This window comes from Crocodylus porosus, unplaced genomic scaffold (assembly GCF_001723895.1).
Source record: "Crocodylus porosus isolate Cpor-Errol unplaced genomic scaffold, CroPor_comp1, whole genome shotgun sequence".
Classification (NCBI taxonomy): Eukaryota; Metazoa; Chordata; order Crocodylia; family Crocodylidae; genus Crocodylus; species Crocodylus porosus.
In genome coordinates this window covers 831,731-855,191 of record NW_017728944.1, presented here as the reverse complement: position 1 = coordinate 855,191, position 23,461 = coordinate 831,731, and the positions used below count along the sequence as shown (strand labels likewise).

At 44.3% G+C, this 23,461-nt stretch overlaps 1 protein-coding gene across 2 annotated transcripts in view; it reads left to right on the top strand.

The window, feature by feature from the left end:
- PCGF2 (polycomb group ring finger 2) overlaps nucleotides 1-23,293 on the top strand; it is a 27,909-nt gene extending 4,616 nt beyond the window's left edge. The window contains exons 1-9 of one of the 2 annotated variants that reach the window (XM_019550259.1): nucleotides 810-1,012; nucleotides 2,297-2,393; nucleotides 6,652-6,707; nucleotides 7,179-7,229; nucleotides 7,356-7,464; nucleotides 12,702-12,750; nucleotides 16,265-16,363; nucleotides 18,295-18,375; nucleotides 22,822-23,293. In XM_019550259.1, the coding sequence (XP_019405804.1) occupies nucleotides 901-1,012; nucleotides 2,297-2,393; nucleotides 6,652-6,707; nucleotides 7,179-7,229; nucleotides 7,356-7,464; nucleotides 12,702-12,750; nucleotides 16,265-16,363; nucleotides 18,295-18,375; nucleotides 22,822-23,166 (999 nt within the window). In that variant the 5' untranslated portion in view covers nucleotides 810-900 and the 3' untranslated portion in view covers nucleotides 23,167-23,293. Of the gene's footprint in view, nucleotides 1-809; nucleotides 1,013-2,296; nucleotides 2,394-6,651; nucleotides 6,708-7,178; nucleotides 7,230-7,355; nucleotides 7,465-12,701; nucleotides 12,751-16,264; nucleotides 16,364-18,294; nucleotides 18,376-22,821 lie in introns of those variants that run through there. The other variant, XM_019550260.1, reaches the window with a different exon arrangement.
- Nucleotides 23,294-23,461: the final 168 nt, after the last annotated feature.

The following is a 23,461-nucleotide window of genomic DNA, read 5'->3' as shown; positions in this document are numbered from 1 at the left end:
CATTTTTGCACCTAGATAACATGCATAATCCTAATGGAGGGGGAAAATGAGCTTTGTGTGTTTTGGACTGAGATTTATTCTTTCTTCCCAGTTCTGAAATGTAAAGCTACCACTGAAACCTGCAGGTTGTGTCTGGTTTTTAATCCCTCCATATCTTGACAGGGTTGTCTGTGTGGCATTTCTCTTGGTTGGGCCATGCCAGGAATGGTATTGTCTGCATATTAATTGATTTTCGTCCGTTAAAAAACGTTATTAAATTAACACACAGGAGATGAAGAAATTTGGTGGGGAAACAAAGGGGGAGAGAACATTCCTGATAAAGATGCAGTGCAATTATAGGCCAGGCTGTGAAACTGTAACTCGCATTGAATTTATATCTTTCTCCCTATTACTATTATTTTACATTTATATTGTGGTACAACATAAATAATGCAGAGACTATGGGTCCCGTTTTGCCAGGCTCCGCAAAGACATAAATAGTCTCCTTGACATACTCAGGATTGCCCTTAGAAAGGGTGTTACTGCTTATGGCTCTGGCTGGATATGGAAAGAAAAAGAGTTTTTTTGTTGCATTTAAAATGCAAATATCAGGTTTTTTACCCTTGTCTCTATATTGTTACGTTTTAAGGCCTGACCATAGGAACTAGGCTCCAAGGAGGGGATGTATGTGAATAATTCCTAAATAAATGTTAAAACCTCTGCAGTTTTTAACTGACTGCTTCATTCCCTTTTGGGATGTTGCCTTCTCTTGCGCTAGCCAATTACTTACTCTAGTCTCTATAATATTCCTGGAGGGTTGGGATGCCCATGTAGCTGCTGCTAACATGATCCTCAGGCCATGGTGGAGTGTGTTTGTGTGTTTTTATTTCCAGAGAGGATCTGCCCACACCCTGATCCAAAATGCACAGAACCACCAGGATAAAGATCACTGAACTGAATCCCCATCTGATGTGTGCCTTATGCGGAGGCTACTTCATTGATGCAACCACCATAGTGGAATGTTTACACTCATGTAAGTCTCCAATGTGTCCCAGGAGGGGAAGGCAGTGAGCAGAGGAGACTGCCCGTCCTGAAGGAAATGTTCTTTGCTTTCCTGCTACAGGCAGATCTCTGTTCTTGGTGTTAAGTTCAGAATCTTGTTGAGGATCGGAGATCCCTTTCCGCTCAGCAAATGATAACTGTCAAGAGTTTTCAAAAGTAGCTAATGGTTTTTCTTTTTTTGGATGCCTAACCGGAGGTGCTTTTTCTTTTTTTCTTTTTTCTCCAAGAAGAGCTGAGTATTCTGGAAAGCTCTTTGTAATGAGGAACAGCTTGAAAATTGAAACGCTTTAAATACTAGTCACTTTTTGAAAATGCTTACCTTGGATTACTTTCAAGAGGGAATTGGGGAGGGTGTGGGGGGGCCTCAACTTCTTATCACATTGCTCAAGAAAACTGCTGCAGCTCTTTGGCTGGAAGCACAAAAGTGAAGATTTCCTCAAAGGCGGAAAGCTGAGAATGAATAAAAGGGAATACCTTTGTTATGCCACCTGCAATTGAAGCAGTGAAACTCATTGCTGCAAAGTGGTCATTGAGACCAGGAGATGAAAGAAAAAGGGACTGGACATTTAAATGTATGGTATAATTATATTATATTTGAATATAAGTAATAACATTTTTGGAAGAGATATTAAACCATGTGCTATAAGGATAAACAATCTCTAATAGAGACCGGATTTGAGACTAGACTACATCTGTCTAGTGCAGGGTTATACTTATGTACTGGCCTCAGTGGACCTGGGGCGTGATTCAGTCTGCCAACATTCCCCAATTTTGTTGTTTTTATCTTTCCCCTTTGCCTAAAGAAGTGACGTGAAAGAACAGTCATGCCTGGTAAGCACCCTGCTCTTGTGAGGGAAGGATGGAATAGGGGATTTCACTCTTATTGATTCATGGTAGCAGACCTCCTAACCACTTGATTAAAAGCACCTTCACTCTAATGGAAGCAGTTGCAACGTGTTTATAAGGAGAGGGGAGGAAAAAATGGTTCATGCTTAGCGTATTGTTATAGACCTGTTAATTGTAGATAAATGTCACCTCTGGCACAGCATCCTACCACGTGTCATGGACCTTTATTTCCTGCTTAGGCATTACTAAGGAGCCAACTGATTATAGCCAATGCTGAAATGATGCATAGGCTTTGCATTGGCTTTTTGCATCGTGGGGTGGGGGCAATAAATTTCACCCTATGTGCCCTTTTGGGGATTTCATCCTGTTATTTTTTTCTCTCTCTTCTCTTTTCCCCCCTTCCCCCCAGTCTGTAAAACCTGCATCGTTCGTTACCTGGAGACCAACAAATACTGTCCCATGTGTGATGTTCAAGTGCATAAAACCAGGCCTCTCCTCAGCATCAGGTGAGGGATCTTGCTGTTAGAACTTCTCCACCTCTCTTCCCCCCCAGTATACAATAAGATGTTGCTTAGTGAGCGCTGCTGTTATGACAATCTCTCATCCTTGCTTTTCTTCAACTGAGAAATGGATATTTTGTCTTAAACTCTGTCACCATTTGCCTCCAGGTCATTAGTGATTTTTTTGGGGGTGCATTGGTTTTATTTGGCAATACCAGCTTGAAAAGGGCCTGAGTTTTGAGAAGATACAAACCCCATATATAGTGTCCCATATTGGGAGTCCAACTTACTGATCACTTTGGAAGGCTTTTGCATTTAACCCTGGACCTGCTTTAGCAAGGTACTAAAGTATGTGCTGAACCATAAGCATGTCATGTGAGTGTCCCTGTGAACTCCCATGGGATTGTTCACTTTGTAAAGTATAGGTACTTATGTAAGTCTTGGGAGATCTGCTTTTAAAGCCTTGCTTTGCCACAGACTTCCTTTTTGTCCTTGGGCAAGTCACTTATGTACAGGTCTTCCAAGGCATTTAGGTCTCCGAGTGGAGATGGAGGCACACCTACTTTTGAACATCTGGTTTCTTTGTCTCAGTTCCTGTCTTCTAGTGGGGATAACAGCACTTTCCACTCTGTCGGGGATGTTGGGAGAACAAATGTATTTAAAGTAGCAAGGGCCTTGGACGGTGGTGATGAGGATGTATAAGAATATGGACAGAGTCCCTACCCCAAACTGCTTACAATTTTACTCTTGAATTTATGTGTATCACCTAACATAACACAGCCCCTGCTTGAAGTGCTGTCAGAATACAAATAAGACCAGAGCTAGAATATAGGATGACAAATGCCATGATGGGGCAGACATGGCTAGGAGCTTCCCTGTGTTTTCCAGTACATCTTGATGGCTTTAGAAAGAGGTTTCAATGACTATTAGCAGGAAAGGGGACTCATGAGTTGCATCTTCGGGCAGTTTAGCCAGAGAATCTGTGGTCCTTTTTAGACAATGCCGTGACCACAGACATCAGTCTTTGAAATAGCTACAAGAGCAGTTTAACCTGAGACCAGTTGTGGTTTCTAATTCATTGATCTATTTGCCTTGAAACTTTGCTTTCTTCACTCCATGCTCCCCCACTTCTTTCCTCCTCCTTCCAATCCCAGCATTATTCTTCACGAGTAACTCTGCCTTGGGTGCTACAAACATGATCCCTGGTGCATAGATCTGGCTCGCGGGCCCCTGTTCTAACATGCATGGAACCACCAGGATAAAACCAACCCAGCTGAATCTGCCTTGCGTTGATGTGCGCTTTATGTCAGTTTTGCTCCTTCCCCATTTGTCTGGGTTCGGGGAAGCCAGACACGTCTTGTCAGTTGTAGAATTAGCTCTGCAGGTGGTTGGCATAGAAACCATTAAGGCTGCAATACATCACTAGGGTTTTTTTTAGCTCTTCCATGTAAATCGGTTTCTGTAGTAACACGTTGGGTTTTTTTTTTTTTTGGTTTCCAGTGAAATATTTACACTGTAACTCCCACAGATCTCTTTCCTAAATATCCCTGAATGTGTGCAGAGATAGACATACACACACCCACGCTACAGACACAGGCACACACTGCCAACATGTAGACAGACTCAAAACAACAGCAGTGTAGAAATACACTTGAGTTTGCCCTGTAGTAACATCCAGACCTCTTACTTTATTCGTCTTTCAGGCACACTCAGAGACCCCAGCTTAGATCATTGTGCCTGCCACAGTGCAAACAAATTTGCATTTTTGTTCAGGCAGAGCTGGATTTGCATTTATGCTATGGCACCTTTGCAGCAGTCAGACAATGGAAGAAAGCTGTGAGTGTTAAGGAAGATCAAGTTAGAGGTGTCCTATCCCTGTGTCTTTTCAGAGTCCAGTAATCAAGACCCAGGCTTCAGACTTTTTGGGGATAGGTTTTTTATGTCAGACACTGACACATTTCCTGTAAAAGTTACTTGAGTAATTCTTTTAGGCTACACAGACTTCCAGGGTGAGTAGCTATAATAAGGCTGTTGCATACAGGGCCAGATCTTCTGCCAGAATAGTGAAGTGTCCACTTCCCTTTATTGCCTCAGTTTCAGATTTTCAGTTATCATTTCCTGTCTTGGTTAACCCTTCCCAGTGAGGACAATGACCCTATGCCACCTCACCTGGAACTCTCAAACAGCTATGTATGAAGCTTAAGAAAGTGCTTTGATATCTTCAAATGGAAGGGTCTATTAAAGGAAACAATTATTACAGGAGTAGTGTTGATAGAGGATGTGCACATTTCTCCTTCTGCTTTTCAAGCTGGAGTCACAGGGCTGCTTTTAGGGCCAGGGGTAAAACTCAAATGACTCCCTCATTGACTTAACTGGGCTGTGGAACAGATGTAGTTTGCACAGGTTAGACAGTTTCACTTCTCTTTCCCCTTCCCCATCCCCTCTGTTTGAGATGCGCACAGTACACAGCTGTGGTGTCAGCAATGTGAATAACGACTATTGAAGGACTGCAGGCTTAATCCTGCAAGGTGCTGTCAGCAGGCAGAGCAGAGGGTGCGTAGCAACATGCAGAAACAAACTCCAGCATACCCATTGTATGGGATGCCAGAACCACACTGCATGCGCACATGGAATCCTCTTGGGAGCCTGGGCATGGGAGGGCCTGTGATCATCTGTGATACACACAGGGCACACACCCTTGGGTAAGTTATTGGGCTAAATGGTTATTGATTCATGCAAGCATAATGACTGTCTGGTAATTAACCTGCCAGTCAAATGACAGAATTTGCTTTTTCATTAGCTTGCTGTAAATTATAAAGCAAATCCTATGTGTACATATAATAAATAATGTCACAGAGGGGCCTTGCAAACTCCTGGTGACATCACCAAGAAGTTATAGATTAAAGGGCTGCTGTTATGCTGAAAAACATGTATTTGAAAGAAAAACAAATGACTGTACCCACTATTCATAAAGACCCTATTATTAAAAAAGACCTAAGTGCAAACCTGTCACCATGAACAGATTTGTTTTTCTTTTAACATTTTGTTTGACTACAAGGTGCTTTTGTTAACCCTACTAAAGGCCAGTTTGCATCTTCAGATGCTTGAAATACCTTAGGAAAATCTGGCTTTGAGTTTCTTTTGAAAATATAACTTAGGGCTTTTGAATGTTTCACTCTAAGACACTCAAAATAAGACTGAGCAGTTTCAGTTTGTTTTCTAGTAGCTTTCCCTGCATGGCTTTTGTGTCCTATAGTAATGTGTTTGCTTGCAACTGATGCAGAGAGGCATTAAAACCAAAGAAGAAATCTGTCTTGGTAATTTTTTTTTTAACTTGCAGAAACACGACAGTTGAGCTTGGCTTTTTATTAAGATCTTGGTGCATGTCTGGCTGGGTTTTCAATATGTATAGTTTGGATTGGCTGAAGCATTCTCCCCTCCCTTCCTACCAGAAAAACCATGGGGGTTTTAAATTATTTTTCCCTCCACTTTTCTGTTTTTACTCTGTTAGAGCTGGCTCAGGTGATGGGGCATCCTGGTGGTTTCAGAACTAGACTGGGTTTCTGGAGCCCCAGAATTTAATCCTAGTGGTGCTCTAGCTTTTCTGCATGACCACAGTTAAGTCACTTCAGATCTGTGCATCAGTTTCCTCACCTGTGAAGTGGAGTTAGTGCTTTACCAGGGAGGTCAGGATCATTATGAGATTTCCAGATGAAAAGCAATGCATGAGCTGTGTTAATGTCTGCAGACTTTTCTGAATTAAGACAACAGCTAGACATTGACCTGAAGAACATTAAATGAGACTGTGGTAAAACCATAAGTGTCCAGGAATTCAGCTTTGCCAAAAACCACCCCCACAAAAAAACTACCCCACCAAAGCCCCCATATTGGTAATTCTGGACATTTTACTATACAAAACTCCTGCCAACTTGAATCCACTCTCATCAAAGTCAATGGGAGATTTACTAATGTTGGCTCAATGGGAACTGGGCCTATGCAGTTTGAGCCTAAATTGATCTGACTGTTTCTTTGTAAGGGGCCAGCACAGTGTCTGCACACTTGTTAAGGCACATTCAAGCTCTATTTTGAGGGCTCAAGTGGGAATTGGGCTTTATGCTGTTCCTTTGCTGAGGAGCAAACTTTAACTCTTGTGTATATTATCTTCCCTTCACCTGAACAAATTCTTCAGCCAATTTACCTGCCATACCCAAAAAACCAGTTCTAATCCAGCCATAACTAATTATCTTCTCTCTTTGCATTCCAGATCAGACAAAACTTTACAAGACATAGTGTACAAACTGGTCCCAGGGCTATTTAAAGGTACAGATGGATACAATGGCAATTTTGGGGTGGGGTTTTCAACACATGAGTTGTCAAGTTAACTTCTCTGCTAAAGTTCAAGCAATGCAGCCCCCCAAGTGTGAACACAGTTATGCGAGGTATATAAAGCTGTTTTATACTTGTATACAGCTTCCTGACTGGGAGAGCAATAAGCTTCAGGATAAGCCACTTTTACTTGGTGTAAAATTGCATGCCCTCTGAGGGTTGTACTGGTCTACCTAGATGGGTTAGAAAACAAATCACCCTCAAGGCTTGCTCCACACAAGAGGCTATTCTGGAATAGCTGGTGTGTCCTAAATTCCCATCCTGCTTTAATCTGAATTAACTCAAGTGTGGACAAGCCTTAATTGGGGACCAAGCCATGATGTATAAATCAGACCTTGAACTCTTTCTCCTTCCTTCTTTCATTCCCTTCTTTCTGGGATCTCCCTGCTTTCCCTGTGCTTACAGATGAAATGAAGAGGCGGCGTGACTTCTATGCAGCCTACCCCATGGCAGATGGTAAGTGTCTGTGAGCGGAAATGGCTATTTTTTTCCCCCTGGTTCCTTGTCCCCTGTCTTGCCAATAAATAAATTTAAGGGGAAGTTTTAATAACTCTAACTCCTTTTTCTCGCCTCACTGTATAGTTCCCAATGGGTCTAATGAGGATCGTGGGGAAGTTTCTGAACAAGACAAAGGGAACCTGACAGATGATGAAATTGTCAGCTTGTCCATAGAATTTTATGAAGGAACAAGGTAAGGGCATTCCCCTTTCCTTCTACCATTGCTGTTTATGAGACCGAATCTCACTCTTTGTGGCTTGCTGGGCTGGACCAAGTACTGAAGACCTTTCCAGCATTCTCTGACTTGAATTGACAGGTCACTTCAGTGGGAGTTTTGCCCAAGTAAAGACTATGCGTGAAATCCCTTCCTTTTCCCTTCCTTTTCCCTTCCTTACTTGGGGCACAAGGCCTGAGGGCCTTAAGTACTTCAGTGGGTCCTGGCTATGGCAGCCTTCAGGCATTTTGCTGTCTTCAGTATATCAGTTCTTTGCAACACCCCTTGGGAGGCAGGGCATGGCTTTTATCCACATTATACAGGGGAGGGAGTGAGGTGCAGAGACATGAAGAGAAGAGGAGGAAGAGTTGCGCTTCTTGCAAAAGAGCCGTATGATTGCTCAGAGCTCCAGTATGAAACTAGAGATAGGTCTGTTGAAAATCTCTGGGTTAGGGTTAGAGGAGTTGGCAACAAGGGTGATGTTGTGGTGGGGGTCTGCTATAGATCACCAGGCCAGGAGGAGAAGTGGTGGATGAGGCTTTCTTCAAACAGCTAGTGGACATTTCCCAACCACAGGCCCTGGTTCTTATGGGGGACGTCAGTCACTCTGACATCTTCTCAGAGGGCAATACAGCAGTGCACAGGCAATCCAGGAACCTTCTGGAGAGTGTTAGGGACAACTTGGTGCAGGTGCTGGAGTGGCTAACAAGGAGCCATGCTCTTTTTGACCTGCTGCTCATAAAGAGGAAAGAATTGGTGGGGAATGTAGTAATGGATGGCAACTTGGGCAACAGTGACCATGGGATGATTGAGTTCAGGATCCTGAAGGAAGGAAGGAAGGAGAGCAGCAAAGTAAGGAGCCTGGACTTCAGAAAAGCAGACTTTGACTCACTCAGGGAATTCATAGGCAGGATTCCCCTGGGAAGCCAGTCTGAGGAGAGGAATTCAGGGGAGCTGGCTGTACTTTAAAGTAACCTTACTGAGAGTGCAGGAACAAACCATCCCAATGTGCAAGAAGGCTAGCAAGTATGGCAGGTGACTAGCTTGGCTAGGCAAGGAACTCTTCAGTAAGCTAAATTGCAAAAAGGAAGCTTATAAGTGGAAATGGACAAAAAACTAAGGAAGAGAATAAGACTATTGCTTGGGCATGCAAGGCCAGAGTAAGGAAGGCCAAAGCACAACTAGAGTTGCAGCTTAGCACATCACCTTGAGGGATGGGAGGGGTAACAAGAAGGATTTTTACAAGTAGGTTGGTAACAAGAGCAGGATCAGGAAAAGTATGGGTCCCTTACTGAATGGGGGAGGCATCCTAGTGACAGAGGATGCAGAGAAGCTGCAGTGACTTTTTCACCTCGGTCTTCTCAGGCAAGGTCAGCTCCCAGACTACTGCACTGGGCAGCACAGTCTGGGGAGAAGGTGAGCATCTGAGAGTGGCAAAAAATAGGTTAGGGACTATTTAGAAAAGCTGAACATGTACAAGTCCATGGGGCTGGATTCGATGTACCCGAGGGTGCTGAGGGTGTTGGCTGATGTGATTTGCAGAGCCACTGGCCATCATCTTTGAAAACATGGTGATTGGGAGAGGTCCTGGATGATTGGAAAAGATCAAGTATAGTGCCCATATTAAAGAAAGGGAAGAGGGAGGACCCAGGGGACTGCAGACTGATCAGCCTCACCTCAGTCCTTGGAAAAATCATGGAGCAAATCCTCAAGGAATCCATTTCTAAGCACTTGGAGGGGAAGAAGGTGACTAGAAACAGTCAGCTTGGATTTACCAAGGGCAAGTTGTGCCTGACCAACCTGATTGCCTTCTGTGATGAGATGACTGGCTCTTTGGATGTGGGTAGACCAGTGGATATGATAAAGCTTGATTTTAGCAAAGCTTTTGATAAGGTCTCCCACAACATTCTCACAGGCAAGCTAAGGAAGTCATTGTTGGATGAATGGACTGTAAGGTGGATAGAAAACTTGCTGGATCATTGGGCTCAGAGGGTAATGGTCAATGGCTCAATGTCTAGTTGGCAGCCAGTATCTAGAGGAGTGCCCCAGGGGTCAGTCCTGTGGCTGGTTTTGTTCAATATCTTTATCAATGACCTGGTAGGTGGCACAGAGTGCACCTTCAGCAAGTTTGCAGATGACACCAAGCTGCGGGGAGTAGTAGATATATATGCTGGTAGAGCTAGGATTCAGAGAAACCTATACAAATTAGAGGACTGGACCAAAAGAAATCTCATGTGGTTCAATAAGGACAAGTGCAAAGTCCTGCACTTAGGATGGAACAATCCCCAGTCATAGGCTGGGGGTGACTGGATGGGCAGTTCTGCAGAAAAGGACCTGGGGGTTACAGTGGACAATTATCTGAATATGAGCCAGCAGTGTGCCCTTGTTCCCAAGACGGCTAACAGCATAATAGGCTGTATTGGTAGGAGTGTTCAGCAGATCAATGAAAGTGATTATTCCCCTCTATTCAGCACTGGTGAGGCCACATCTGGAGTACTGTGTCCAGTTTTGGGCCCCCTGCTATAGCAGGGATGTGGACAAATTGGAGAGAGTCCAGCAGAGAGTAACGGAAATGGTGAGGGGGCTGGGGTGCATGACTTATGAGGAGAGGCTGGGGGAACTGGGCTTAATTAAGTCTCAAGACGAGAAGACTGAGAGGGGATTTAATAGAAGCCTTCAACTGCCTGAAGGGGGGTTCCACAGAGGATGAAGCTAGACTGTTCTCCTTGGTGGCAGATGACTAAACAAGGAGCAATGGTCTCAAGTTGCAGAAAGGGAAGTTTAGGTTAGATATTACGAAAAAAACTGTCTCACTAGGAGGGTAGTAAAACACTGGAACAGGTTACCCAGAGAGGCTGTAGAATCTCCATCCTTCAAGGTTTTTAAGACCTGGCTAGTCAGTCTTGGCTGGGATGATCTAGTTGGGGATAGTCCTGCTTTGAGCAGGGGGTTGGACTAGATGCCCTCCTGAGGTCCCCTCCAACCTTAATTATCTATGGTTCTACGAAGGTCCTGAATTTAAAAAGAAGTTAGGCGCCAGATTCCCACTGATCCAGCCGAGGATCTGACCTTAGGTGACTTGCTCAAGGTCACATGCATTGTCTCTGCTGGCATCTTGAAATCAAGTTCTAGGCTAGTGCGCTAACCAGTGAACCATCCTTCCCCAACCTGTACATCACTGAAGCCTCCCTTTGCTTGTTGCAGTCCTTTGCTCCGAGGAGAATCTTCTTTCCAGTGAGATGCAGCCTGTAAATAGCTAGACATGTACAGAGCTGTGATCGCTACCACTGCCTGCCAGATATTTCTCTCCTTTACTTATTTCTTATCTTATACTTGAATTGTAAGCCATTTAAGTCAGAACCATTTTTTGTATTGTTCTATATTTGTACAGTACCTCACACAGAAGGATCCTAGCCCAGGCCTGGGTTTCCTAGGTGCTGCCACAACATACAAACAAATAAATATGCATCCCATTCATATTTGTGTTACCTCTGGTTTCGACCATGGCAGGACCCAGTGGTTTCAACCCCTTGTTGCCACTTCCTTTTTAGCTCAGAGGGCCTTTGAAGCAGGGATGCTCTTGTATTGTTTGTTTATACACACTGTGACTGGCTCTGCAGATAGTCTGGCTGCAACACCAGTGTCAATGTGAAGTAACAATGGGTCTGTCTTTCCTGCTGTCTCGAATGTGTGCGCACTTTTTCTTTCTCTTGGTGTCTATCATGGCCAGAGCTAAGGAAACTCACCACTTTTTAAAGCATTTTTTCCCTCTGGGAATGCAAATGGCACTATAGTGCTTCCCTCTCTTGAAGTGCTCGTGCGTTAAAGTTTCAAAAATGCCTGAGTGATTTGGGATCTTAAGTCCCATGGAAAGTCAGTGGGATGTAGGCTTCTATGTCGTTTATGAAAATGTTACTATTATCCTTATTTTACAGACTGGAAAACCTGGGGTTTAGAGAGATGAAGAGTCACTTTTTTCTTCCCAAAGAACTTTGCTCCCAACTAGGCACTGACATGGGTTAGCTGGACTCTCCCAAATGGGGTTTAGCTCCCAACAGCTTCCCTTGAAAACTACCTAAGTGATGCTTGGGTATATTGCTAGCACTGTGGCACAGGAATGAGTTTCACCCCATCACTTTAATTCTTCTCTACTCCTTTGTGTTGGTTTCATTCAAGTGCATCTCTGTTGACTTCCTTGAATTTGCTGTAGTTTATCTGGCCTTCACGTTCTCAAACTTTGGATGGGGTGTGTCGGTCATTTTTACTGGTTTTAAATGGGATCAGATTAGTACTTGACTAGGTATTTATGTGGGTGCACTTGGATGTTTCCCACATTGTGTCCTGATCCACAGCTCATCCAAGACCTTCACAAACTAGGATCTGAAATGTTCTTGTCCCAGTCAGTCCATACAAGTTTAAGATTCCTTCTTTGGGGCAACTCTTTGCCCTCCATGGGGCTTAGGGTTGAAAATAACCTCAATGCATCCCATGGGAAGAAAGCCTGGATCATCTGGCTTTAGGAGCAAAGATTTTGGTAAAATTGCAGCCCTGTATGAGTCCATTGCCAAACTCTCCTCAGTATCATTTGATTTTACTCACGTGTTGCACTTCTCTGTGAGGGCTTCCTAACACAGCATAAAAGCAGCCTGACCTGCAGAGGAGAGTGCGTAGCCTTTTTTTCCAGTGGGGCCCAGATCTTGCTCCTCTTACAGAGATCAAACTCCAGTTGGCTCTGAAGTGGCTGACCACAGACTATAAGACTAACAGGTGTGCTATGTATTTTGAGATGAACACCCACCCACCAGCACCTTCTCCCCAGCCCCCACCCTCTGCTACCCCCTCCTACCCAGTGAGTGAAAGGGTCCATTGCCAGAGATTGTTTCTATGGGGAACATTGTAAATGCAATACAAAAGCTCAAGCAAAGCCTATACAGCTTGTACATCTACAATGAGAGAGCATACTGCAGCCAAAATGTTCTAAATATTTAAGTTGTATAGCTTTGGTGAAGGCTGTTAGCCTGTACCTAATCCACTCCATCATCACAGACCACAGAGAGATTAACGCTTGTGTCACTGGTGGAGGGTCAAGTTTGCTGTGCCCTTTCCATGGTATAATTAAGTTGCTGTTTACTGGAATATTTGTTATTAATTTTCTCTTTCTGTTTTTTCATTCTCCTCCTCTTTTCCTCCCCCCTTCCTCGCCTCCTACCCCCCAGAGATGAAAAGAAAGGAACGGTTGAAAATGGGGATGTGGAGAAGGAAAAAGTAAGTGCTGTGATGCTGAGGGAACCTACAGGTAAATGAGAGAGGTCCCAGCTGGTGACTCAGTGTTGTGCGGGGAAGGGGGTCATGGGATTATGCTGTGCAGTTTGACTGAGCTGACAACACAGGGGCCAGCCCAGGGAAGGGGACATTAGGGTGTGGGAGATATGGGGGTTCATGTAAGTCCAGGGATCTCACAATTCAGGCCTGAAGCTGTGTTTAGCAAAGAAATGCTTCCTTTGGCTGAAGTTCTGTCTGGGGTTAGGACGTGGCTAACCACAAAGAATCAGTTTGCCCTTGAGTCTCTGGCACTGTTCCCTTCCACTAATCCTATCTCCATCCCTCCTGCAATTTTTCCTTCTTTTCCCTCCCAACCTGGATCCAACTAGAAACCCCCAAACATGGTCCAGCAGAGTGTTAAACACGTCAGGTCTGGTTCAAAGGCTTAAAAATCTCTCGCGTTTGCAAGAAAACCATGCATTCTTTCCAGGCAGTGAATAATCACTCTTAACTGCAAGGTGCTTTAAACATGGAAGTAATGAGTCCCTTAGTGGTACAGACACGTTGTCCTCTTGCATGGAGAGGAGAAATCAAAATTAGTTTTCCCAAAACCAACAGGTGACTCGAACAGCTCAGATTTCTGGATGCCTGATTCAGAGGCCTGAGCCATTGCAGTTTCTCCTGGGCCCAGCTACAATTTGGGGTGCTCAGTACTATTGTATCTTTTTCACAAAGATGCGGACCTCATCAAAGAACCATCCAGGCACATAATCAAACTAGATCAGCACTTCTCAAACTGTGAGCTGTGACTGGTTTGCAGATCACACCAAGCCTCTGCTCTTTTTTAACAGAAGCTTGACAGCAAGTATGCTTGATAGTCCATGAGAAGTTTTGAGGGGTCTGTTGGCCCAAAAAGCTTGGGAATCTGCTGGACTCATGGGCCATGTCCAGAAGGGCATGGATGTTTGGTTCCCCAGGGACAAGTAGCAGTAGCTCACCTTCCACTGCAGCTAGTTGTCCCCAGGGAGTGTTCATGCATGCACGCTTTGGTGCATGGCAGATTACCCCATGGGGCAGTAGAGGAGGCTGGGACTAGCACTGGGCTGGCCCTAGCAGCCTGACATAGGGTCCTGGGGGCCTCCTGGGGCTGCAGCTACGGTGATCCTGCCACGTGGAGCCTGGCCAGCAGCCACAGCACGGCTCCAGGCAGCTTGGCTCTGCTTTTCAGCCACGTGCATGCTTCTCTGTTGTTTTTCCCTGCTTTTTTTTTTTTTTACCCCATAATATCCAGGGGTAAAAAAAAAACTGTGGTGGGGGGGAATGGAGCATCCAGAGGTAAAAAACAAAAAAGAGGCAGGAAAAAAAAACAGTGCAGCGCATGCAGAGGCAGCGCACTCTTGCAGCACGGAGAACAGCTGATGGCGGTATGTGGTGCTGCAGACATTTGTGGCACCACGTACTGCATGGGCGTGTCATCTGGATGTGGCCATAGTGCCCATTTTGGGGTTAAATTGAAGTATCTTAATCTATGAAGTTCAGTAACAGTACTTCAGAAAAATTCACTTCATACAGTGAACAGCTGTAGAAGAATGGTGCTGTTCTGCTTGGGTCCTGCTGGCTTCCAAGCATGTGTCTGTACAGCAGTTGGAGGTGTGGCTGCAGTTCCTTTGAACCAGCTTTTTTCTAGCTAGCTTGGGCATTGACTTTGATGTCAGTGAGGTACCATAGGTTTTCCCCTTGTGCACCATACACTACTGCAACAACGCTGTTATCTGCTTCCAAGCTGGCTATATTGTGGGGCAGACATGCCCAAAAATACAGAACCCAGTGAATGCTGCTAGAGGGCTCACGTGCTATTTAAAGGGATGCTAACCAATTCTGGCATGCTACAACCATCATCTGAAAAGCAGGCTCAGGGAGTCTCAAACTGGACCTCCCACCCTTAACTTTCAGGGATGCTTTTAGTCTCACTGCTGCAAGCCTGAATGAACATACTGGGCATGTCTACATGAGACCCTAACTGCGCAGTAGCCTAATGACAATGTGCAGTAGTGTGCCGGGCAAAACTCTTGTTAATACGCTACTGCACAGTAGTATTAGCCTACTGCGCAGTTACATCTGAAAAAAACCATGCACCAGCACTACTCTGCAGTAGCGTAAGTTACTGTGCATTGATTTAGTACTTGGTTATCCAAGTACTAAACTTAATGTGCAGTAACTGTGGCGCATTAATTAATGTGAAGGCATGCCCACCAAGTATAAACCAGAGTAGCCTTTCTTTGCTTAGTCAGGTAAGTGAGCTGACTGACAGTATAGGGGAAGGACATGCAGCTCCAAAGTCTTTTTTTTTTTTTTTTTTTAAATTATACACTTGTATATATTACTTAGTCCTTGCATAATTTAATTACAAGCCAATCTGCATTTAGCTGCACAGATATTTTTTCTGATAACATGTTTGCTGGTCAGTCATAACACTGATTACATACCAGGCATGCATCTTCTGATACCTGAACTGTTTTACGTTCTACTTCTTATGAATTTTTAAAACTTGTTCATTCCATTTCTGACTTGCCTTGTTGGACACCCACCCAACCAGACACAGCTTGAGTTTGTTTTCTTTTTCACTCCTTAATATTTTGAGGTAAGTCCTGTGTCAGATGTGGGACGTGTTACATTTTGTTGCATAAGACCTTGGTTCTGCTGCTTGGTTCAGCTCTTATTTAAGTTTTAGGAACTTTCAAGTGCTCCTGGCTTTCTAATTTGGCTGACACAAAGCACATCTGTGACTTTAAAGACAATCAATTGTAATTGCTTGCTGGCTCAGGGCCTAAGTGACTTGCCCAGGGGTTGTAATCAGTGTTCCAGATGAGGTTGGATCTCTGGACATCCCAGCCCTGTGCTTAGACCACATGATTAGAAATAATTCTTTCAAGGTTTGGCATTGTAATCCTCATAGTTTCAGCTCCAACTCCTCTTTCCTCTGAAGTGTTACAAAGGAGGAATGAATGCTGACCAGTGTGTGTCTAAGAATTACATAGTGGGACTCCGCAGTTAGTTATGCAAAAGATAACTTTAGTTTTCTGCTCGCTATATAAGGGTGTTAATGATTTTATTGTGCACTCCCTGAGACATCAGTGGATCTGATGTTTGTGAGGGTTTGTTAGCATCAACCAGTGGGACAGGCTGTTCGTGGCATAAAGGCCTCCTGCTCTAAAGCCATTTAAGGGATATCTTTCTTCTTCTGCTTTTCCCTTAAGCATGAGGTGATCTTCCCCCTGCAACACCACCTCTCATTGCAAAACCAGAGCAGTATGGATTGCAGCAGAGCCCTTTGCGTGTGACCTGCAAGCCTTTCATGCCTCCCCTCCTCTGTTTTGTGTACAATTAGATTTACAGCCGCTTCTTTACATATTTCATCCCCTCTCCTCCTCCAGCTGCTCAGCTCTTAGTAATGCCTTCTCTTTCCTCTTCCTCCCTCCCTCCCCCCAATCCCACACAACTGATGGTCTATCTTCAGAAGAATGGCGTAAGGTTCCTCCGATGTCCAGCTGCCATGACAGTCATGCATCTGGCTAAATTTCTCCGCAATAAGATGGACGTTCCCAGCAAATACAAAGTAAGTAGCCATGGGTTGGCTGGGCGTGCTATGTTGTTCCAGATACCTCTTGGGTCAGCGGACTGCTCCCATGGTTCTGGGTGGTGCTGCGCACACTTACAACAAAGCTGTGTGCCCCTCAGGCCTGTTGGCTTCCAATGATGGTTGTGGTTTTTATTTTATTTTTTGGTTACAGCCTTGCTATACGCACATGTAGAACATTGCCCCTTAGGCTGGCTAGTAGAGGCCAGTCCCCTTGTTCTGTCCCTCATTGCAACTACAAAGTGCTTACTGCAATTTCAATCCTTTTTTCAAGCCAAGACTTAACAAAAAGGTGGTCCCTGGAAGGGACATACAAGACTACACATACAGGAACGGTTTTGTTTGTTCGTTTGTTTGTTCTTTGTGTGGTACCAGCCCCAGTGAGACCCTGATTGAGGCCTTCAGGCATTATTGCAATAAAAATAAATATTATTATGATGACTTGTGCTGCAGTAGCACCTTCACACTCCCACCAATACTGCAGTCCTGTTGTGTGAGGCCCTGAGGGACAGAAACTCAGCTGGTGCAAACTTATATAGCAGTTCCAATTGCAGTCAGGGCTGCACTGTTTTTTAACCCCTCCACTGGCTGAGACTCTGCTGCTGTGTTTTTGGAGGACAGGCTAACAAGAGGGAGAGGGACTAACTCAGAACCTCTAACCCACCCCCAAGTTTCCCTCCCTGAAAAGAGAGCCAATGTGGGATTAACCCTCAGAGAGCTCTGGAGCTGGCAATTCCAGTCTGAGATCCTCTCAAACAGAGTTTCTCCCCAGCCCCCACCCCAGAAGATTTACTATGTGTTTCTTATTAAAAACACAAACTCATTTAAGGTCTTGGCATCTGTCATAATAACATATAGTACTTATACACTGGGCTGTACAAACATTTGCTAAGTCAGCCTTGCAGCAGTCTTAAGTAAGCATTCTTATCCCAGCTTCATGCAAAAGGGGGGAAGTGCCACTCGGCTCAGTTATCCAATGAATCTGAGCAATGATCAGAAATGTAATACCTTTCCCCAGTAGACCAGGGCTGCCCAAGGTCTGGCCCATAGGCCACTTGCTGGCCCACAAAGAGACTTTTAATGGTGTCCATTGTCACCAGAAACTGGCTGATCAGCAAGGCTGCCACCATGGGTTGTTCAGTCTTAATTGAATTAAGCCAGAAGGCTGGCTTCTCCCTTATTGTAACTTTGTCTAAGTAAGGCATCATCTGTTACATCTACTGAACATAAAGGCAGTGCACTGCTGATTTCATATTATTAATACAACCCCTACCCCTGCCATCCTTATTTTACAGACCGGGAGACCCGAGGCTTAGAGAGATTAAGGGTCACTTTTTTTCCTTCCAGAGAACTCTGCTCCCCACTAGGCACTGACATGATGTCCTGCCCATGAAATAGTCCTCCATGAACAAAGCTTTGGGAACCCCTGCATTCAACTGTGTTCATCAGAGCTATTCCTTGAGATACTAATAGGATGGGACATCTTGTCATGGTGCTTGAGACCTGACTCGCTGCACTTTGTGTAGTCACTCTGATGTGGTGGTGTTTTGCACCCAAGTTGCATTGGAGTGACCTTACAAAGTGCAGGGTGACTGTGGACTGAACAGCTCAGGCCAGATTGTCAAGAGAAACCTAAACACCAAAGAAAAATGTCAAGCTCTTCAGAAATGCTCAGCATGCATTACAGTGGGGACTGAGGACTTTAAGGGACTGACTTTTTTTTTAAATTTTTTCCCCCCAAGTGTCTAAATGGGAATGCAGCTGTCAGAAAAAGCCAACCTGGCTATTGGGGCCTGAGTTCTCAGAAATCTGACTTTTGTGCCCCTAGCCACGTGGTAGGGGAGGAGGCTGTATTGTTTGTTTCTTGTCATTCGCAGAGGGAAAAACTGATTCTCTTCTTCCCTTGTCAGGTGGAAGTTCTCTATGAAGATGAGCCTTTAAAGGAATATTACACACTGATGGACATTGCATATATCTACCCATGGCGAAGGGTGAGTAAGATACCAGTTTCTGTAGTGGAATCGTCTGGCTTTTTCGTGATGCGGCATGTGGTCCAGTGCACAGGGGAACAGACTGGGACCTGCGAGACCTGTGTTCTGTATCTGACACTGCCAGTTACCTGGTGCACAACCTGGGACAAATGCCTTCCCCTCTCTGAGCCTCAGTTTCCCCATCCACTGTTTGTTTAGCTGTCACGCTTTTCAGGACACAGACATTGTATCTCCCTTGGAGTTTGCACAGCTTGCAGCAGAATGGACTCTGATATTTGAAGCTTCTACATGCTACTGTGAAGCTATGACTTACTGCTAATTATCTACAGGGAATAACTTTAGCCCTTGACAAATTAACCCTTCCTTTTGGCAGGGTGGGTATTTTTCCACGGTGGGAGACAGTAAGTAGGAAAATGGCAGAGCAAGACCGGTTTTATTTACCCAAAAGCATTTAGCTCCTATCTTAAGAGCTGAGCGTCTGTCTGAGTTCTGAACTGGATGGAAACTGGCAGACACTCTGTGTGGCCAACTCTTCTAATGAAGTCGGGAGTCCTGCAATATTTAAGTGGGCTTTTTTTTCCTTGTAGTTCCAGCAACTGGAGTCATGGGAATCTCAGTATTCACTAGAAAGCAGCTTTCTAGCCCTTATAATTTTGAAGAGAAGCTTGAAAACATGATCCTGGTTAAACCAGAAGGCAAATAAAAAAAAAAAAAAATCTTATTATGTTTAAGCCAGTTGTGATGGTAGGGGCTTGTTTGTTTTGTTTTGTTTTGTTTTAAACCCCAGGGATTTGACAGTACAGCTCTTACTGCCTCTGAAAAATCAAGCCGTAATTAATCTCACTGCCCTCACCACCCAGAAAGGGTTGGTGGCTTCAGCTTCGGGAGAGATCTGTGCGAGGGAAAGTGAGGGGCTGAAAACCGAGATCAATCAGAAAACATGTTTCCCTTGTTGACGCTTGCTCTGCTAGAGCGTTTAATTAGATCCAGGTGCTCTGAAGGGCCTTGATGCGCACTGCCAGCAGGAGGGGGTAGGGGTGAACTTTCAGAATCAACATTCTTCCCATCCAGGAGGCGTCAGGCCTGGTTGCCCTGCAAAAATAAACCTTTTACTTTAAAATGGGGGAGGAGGAGGGGAAGGGTTCCGTTTCACAGCTTTAAGTGAGAGCTTCAGAGGTCCCTCCAGCAACCCTAGATTTCCTCATTTGGGGCTTGAGCTTGCATGGTGCTGCAGTTCCATTTTAGGGAGGCCACCATCACTCAGAGCAGCGCTGTTGAAGCCAATGGTGGTTTGGTACCTTGTACCATCTGCCCAAGTTACCATGATTTATGCCAGGAGATGAAGTTACAGCTACTGTCACTGTGGGGCAAGCTGTTTCCCACTTACTACAGGATACTGGCAGGTTAGTGACCAGTATCAACCAGTTTAGAGAAAATGTTTAAGGATCTTCCATCACCTGTAGCTAGATAGGTGGTCTCTTCCCAGATTATGACTCTGGATATGTGATGATAACTTTGAATATTCCTGTTGCCTCTGCTAACCCCCGCACCCTCTGGTCTCAGGCCTTCGCCCCTTTCTCTCTCTTGAATCTCACTGTGTTTTTGGTCTCTCTCACACGGTGATGATTGACTTACGAACATTTCCTTGTATTGATTTTGAATTTGCCACTTAATTATTTATATCACTCAAGTATGCTTCGGCATAGGGGTGCATTTGAGAACATGCTCACTTCTCGTATGGGGGCCCTAAACCAGTGGTTCTCAACTAAGGTGCTGCAGCACCCTGGAGTACCTTGAGATCTTTTCAAGGGTGTCACAGGTGCCTCGCAGTGTTAGCACTCCTAGGTATGCAAACATGATTCACAAGAGAAACCCAGAGATTTCAAATAGAAATCCATTGTGTTAAAACCATTTTCACTTGTTGTGGGCTTTCCAAGTCCTTTGCAACAGAAAAATTGCTTTATTATTTTTCTTTAGTCAAAAAAGGTGAAAACTAAGATAATGTTTTTTGAGGGGTGCTTTGATCTAACAAGGGGTGCTTTGAGTGTAAAAAGGTTGATGTGAGAAGTCCCACTGAAATCAGTATGAATGTTCATGTACTGAAGTGGCTTATGAATCAGGGCTTAGAGCGCTCAGCCTGGCACATGATGGAACACTGCTTCCTTGGCAAACAGGCTAGAAAATTATTTCTAAAGGTTTTTCAGTAGGATATTTCACTTTTCTGTGTGCGCACTCAAAGATGCATCTCATTTGAATTTCCAAATCCTTTATCTTTTATTTCTGGAAGGTAGCCTGGAAAACTTTTACTGAGACTAGGTTTTAATTATCTGTTAACATCTGGATTCTTGATCCTCCTGGCAAGATATCTCTGCAGGAGCTGAGATTTCACAGGTGTATGTGGAGTGAGCCACTGGAAATGTATCTGAATATGAAAAACATAGAAGTCTAAAGGTGCATAGTACTACAGTTACAGGCTGTATTCACCATTATCCTGTATCTTGTCATTTATATCGGTGGGTGAAAAAAAATGGTAGTCTGGTCTGGTAGCATCTCTCATGTGCTTTGCCTCTAAGCATCTACATCAGGAGCAGGAAATTACTATAAGTTGCGATTCCTTTTCTACTTCCAATAAGAAACCTAATGGAAAGTCTTCCATTGACTTCAGTAAAAGCAGTGTTAGTGCCCTTAAATTAATATCCATAGGTCTACAGTAACACCCATGTATTTTGAGTTATTTATTGAGAAGGAATTTTGCCTTTTTGCTTATCTTTCCATATTAGATCATGCTTCATATATTTTACCAGGCATTGGTACTCAGCAGTCTGTGTTGCGAAAGATTTGTCCTTGTAACAAACTTCTTTAAATGTATAGTTAATGTTTAGTTAATGAATGTGCACTATGGTCCCTAGATCCACTTTTTTTTAACTGTTACAGTTACTATGTTGAGGTCTTTTCTGACAAGACTGTGAAAACAAATTCTTGTTAAAGCCTAGAACTGACCTATTGCTGGTAGTGTAAATGCTTTGGTTTTGGTTCAGTAATCTCGTAACGCTTCACAAAGGAATCAGTTTCATTATTTCCATTTTACAGCTGGGGAAACTGAGGCACAAGGAAATGAAGGAAAAAGCCCAGTTACTCAGCAGGCCAGTGGTGGAAAAAGGAATTAAGCCCAGGTCTTCTGAGTAAGAGTTCTGTTCCGCTTTTTGTAGGATAGATAGAAGTGCTTTCAAGTGCCATAGTCACTTTGTGTCAGGTATCCATTGTATCAGGTATCCAGGAGGCTTGCTTGTCACATTGTTTTATTTCATGTAGGGGGCAGGTTCATCTGAACTCTGATTGTAGAAGTTCTTAGCATTGAATTTAAAAGCAAACTCATGCAACAGGTTTGTGTTAAATCTCTCTACCTGCAGTATTTTTCAGCCAGAACTTCAGCATTTTGTGTATTTTGGGAACTTCCAAAATGGAAAAAAACTGATGGTCCAATCTTTTTTACACTGCCCGAGCTGAGTAAAGGCAGGAAATAAATGGCCCAAGTGATTTTTTTTTTTTTTTTTTTTAAGTAAAACTAAAATCCCTATGGCTTTAATACTAGAGCTTGTTATTTAGGGTAAAATGAAGGGCACAAATGTACGTCAAGTAAGATTTTTTAAAATTGATGAACATGTTTTAAAGGAATATGATTGCTGCTTCTTTCTCATGTAGTTGCCTAATTTCAGAGTGCAGCACCATCATAAACCATTCAGGGAGTACTTGGACTTTGAGTTCGGCCATTTTTTTACAGAGAGATTTGCAAAATAATAGTGTAAAACTCCTGCTAGACTGCAATCTGTAATATAACCTGAACGATGGAGTCTCCACCTGCTCCTCCAGAGTAAAACTAGACTTTAGTAGATTGTTGTTCTGATCTGAAGCCTGAGTAAAACACTCTAGAACAAAGCCTGGATTTGGGCTTTGTTGAACTGGATTTTTTTTTTTAGTTGAGGGGAAAATACCAGCTGGGCAACAGCACATCCTGGCATCCATACAAATAAATTGTACTGATGATTTTTAGGGCAGAGATCAGCAACCTACAACCTGCAGGGCAGATCTGACCCATGAAGCTGGGACTGCAGTGGAGTTGGGGAGTGGGGAACTTTGCCCATGCAGTCCGGTGGTGGGGAGAAGCAGCAGTGGCAGCCGGGTCCCAGTGCCAGCCCCCTCAGACCTTAGCTGTGTCATTCTGTCCCTCCTGCTGCCAGAAAACATTGCCAAACACTGTTTTAGGGGAGTTTTCCCAGGCACAGATGGCAGTGAAATGTCTGACAGTCATTCACAGCCTCTGCCTGTCTCTCCCTTTTTAACTTCATTTCTGAGCCCCAAACAGCCTGCATACAAATCTGACATCCGTGATAATGAGAGAGTCCAAAGGAACCACCTCCACTGTTCTTCTTTCCCTTCTCCTGGCAGAATGGGCCCCTCCCTTTGAAATACCGGGTGCAGCCAGCCTGCAAGAGGATAAAATTGTCCCAGCCTGCAAACTCTGAGTGCACCAACACCAGCGGAGCCTCCGAGTGCGAGTCAGTCAGCGACAAAGCCAACAGCCCTGCCACGCTGCCTGCCACCTCCTCCTCCCTGCCCAGCCCCGCCACGCCTTCCCACGGCTCACCCAGCTCCAACAACACTGCCACGAGCATCCCAGCCAACTCCAGCACCGTGCTCAACGGCACCTCGAACTGCCACCAAATGCCACCCTCTGCCAGCAGGGGGCGGAAAACGACTGTGAACGGTAGCACAGCTTCTGCCTTGACCTAAAGGCAGGGCCTAGGGCCTGACTTTTGATTTTATATATAAATATATATGTGTATATAGGAAAAAAAAATTATACATACTTATTTTCTATTGATTGACCAGATTAATTTAAAATGCAAATAAGACACAATTGTGGTTGAGTATTTTTTAAAATGATGCTTTTCTTTTTCCTTCCTTTTTTTTTTTTAATTTTAACTTATGGAATTTGCATGTCCGGGAGCCCGTATTCATGTAATAGCTGCAGCCCCACCTGCTCATTTTCTATAACAGCCTCCCTCCCCCACTCCCTGCCAAGAGA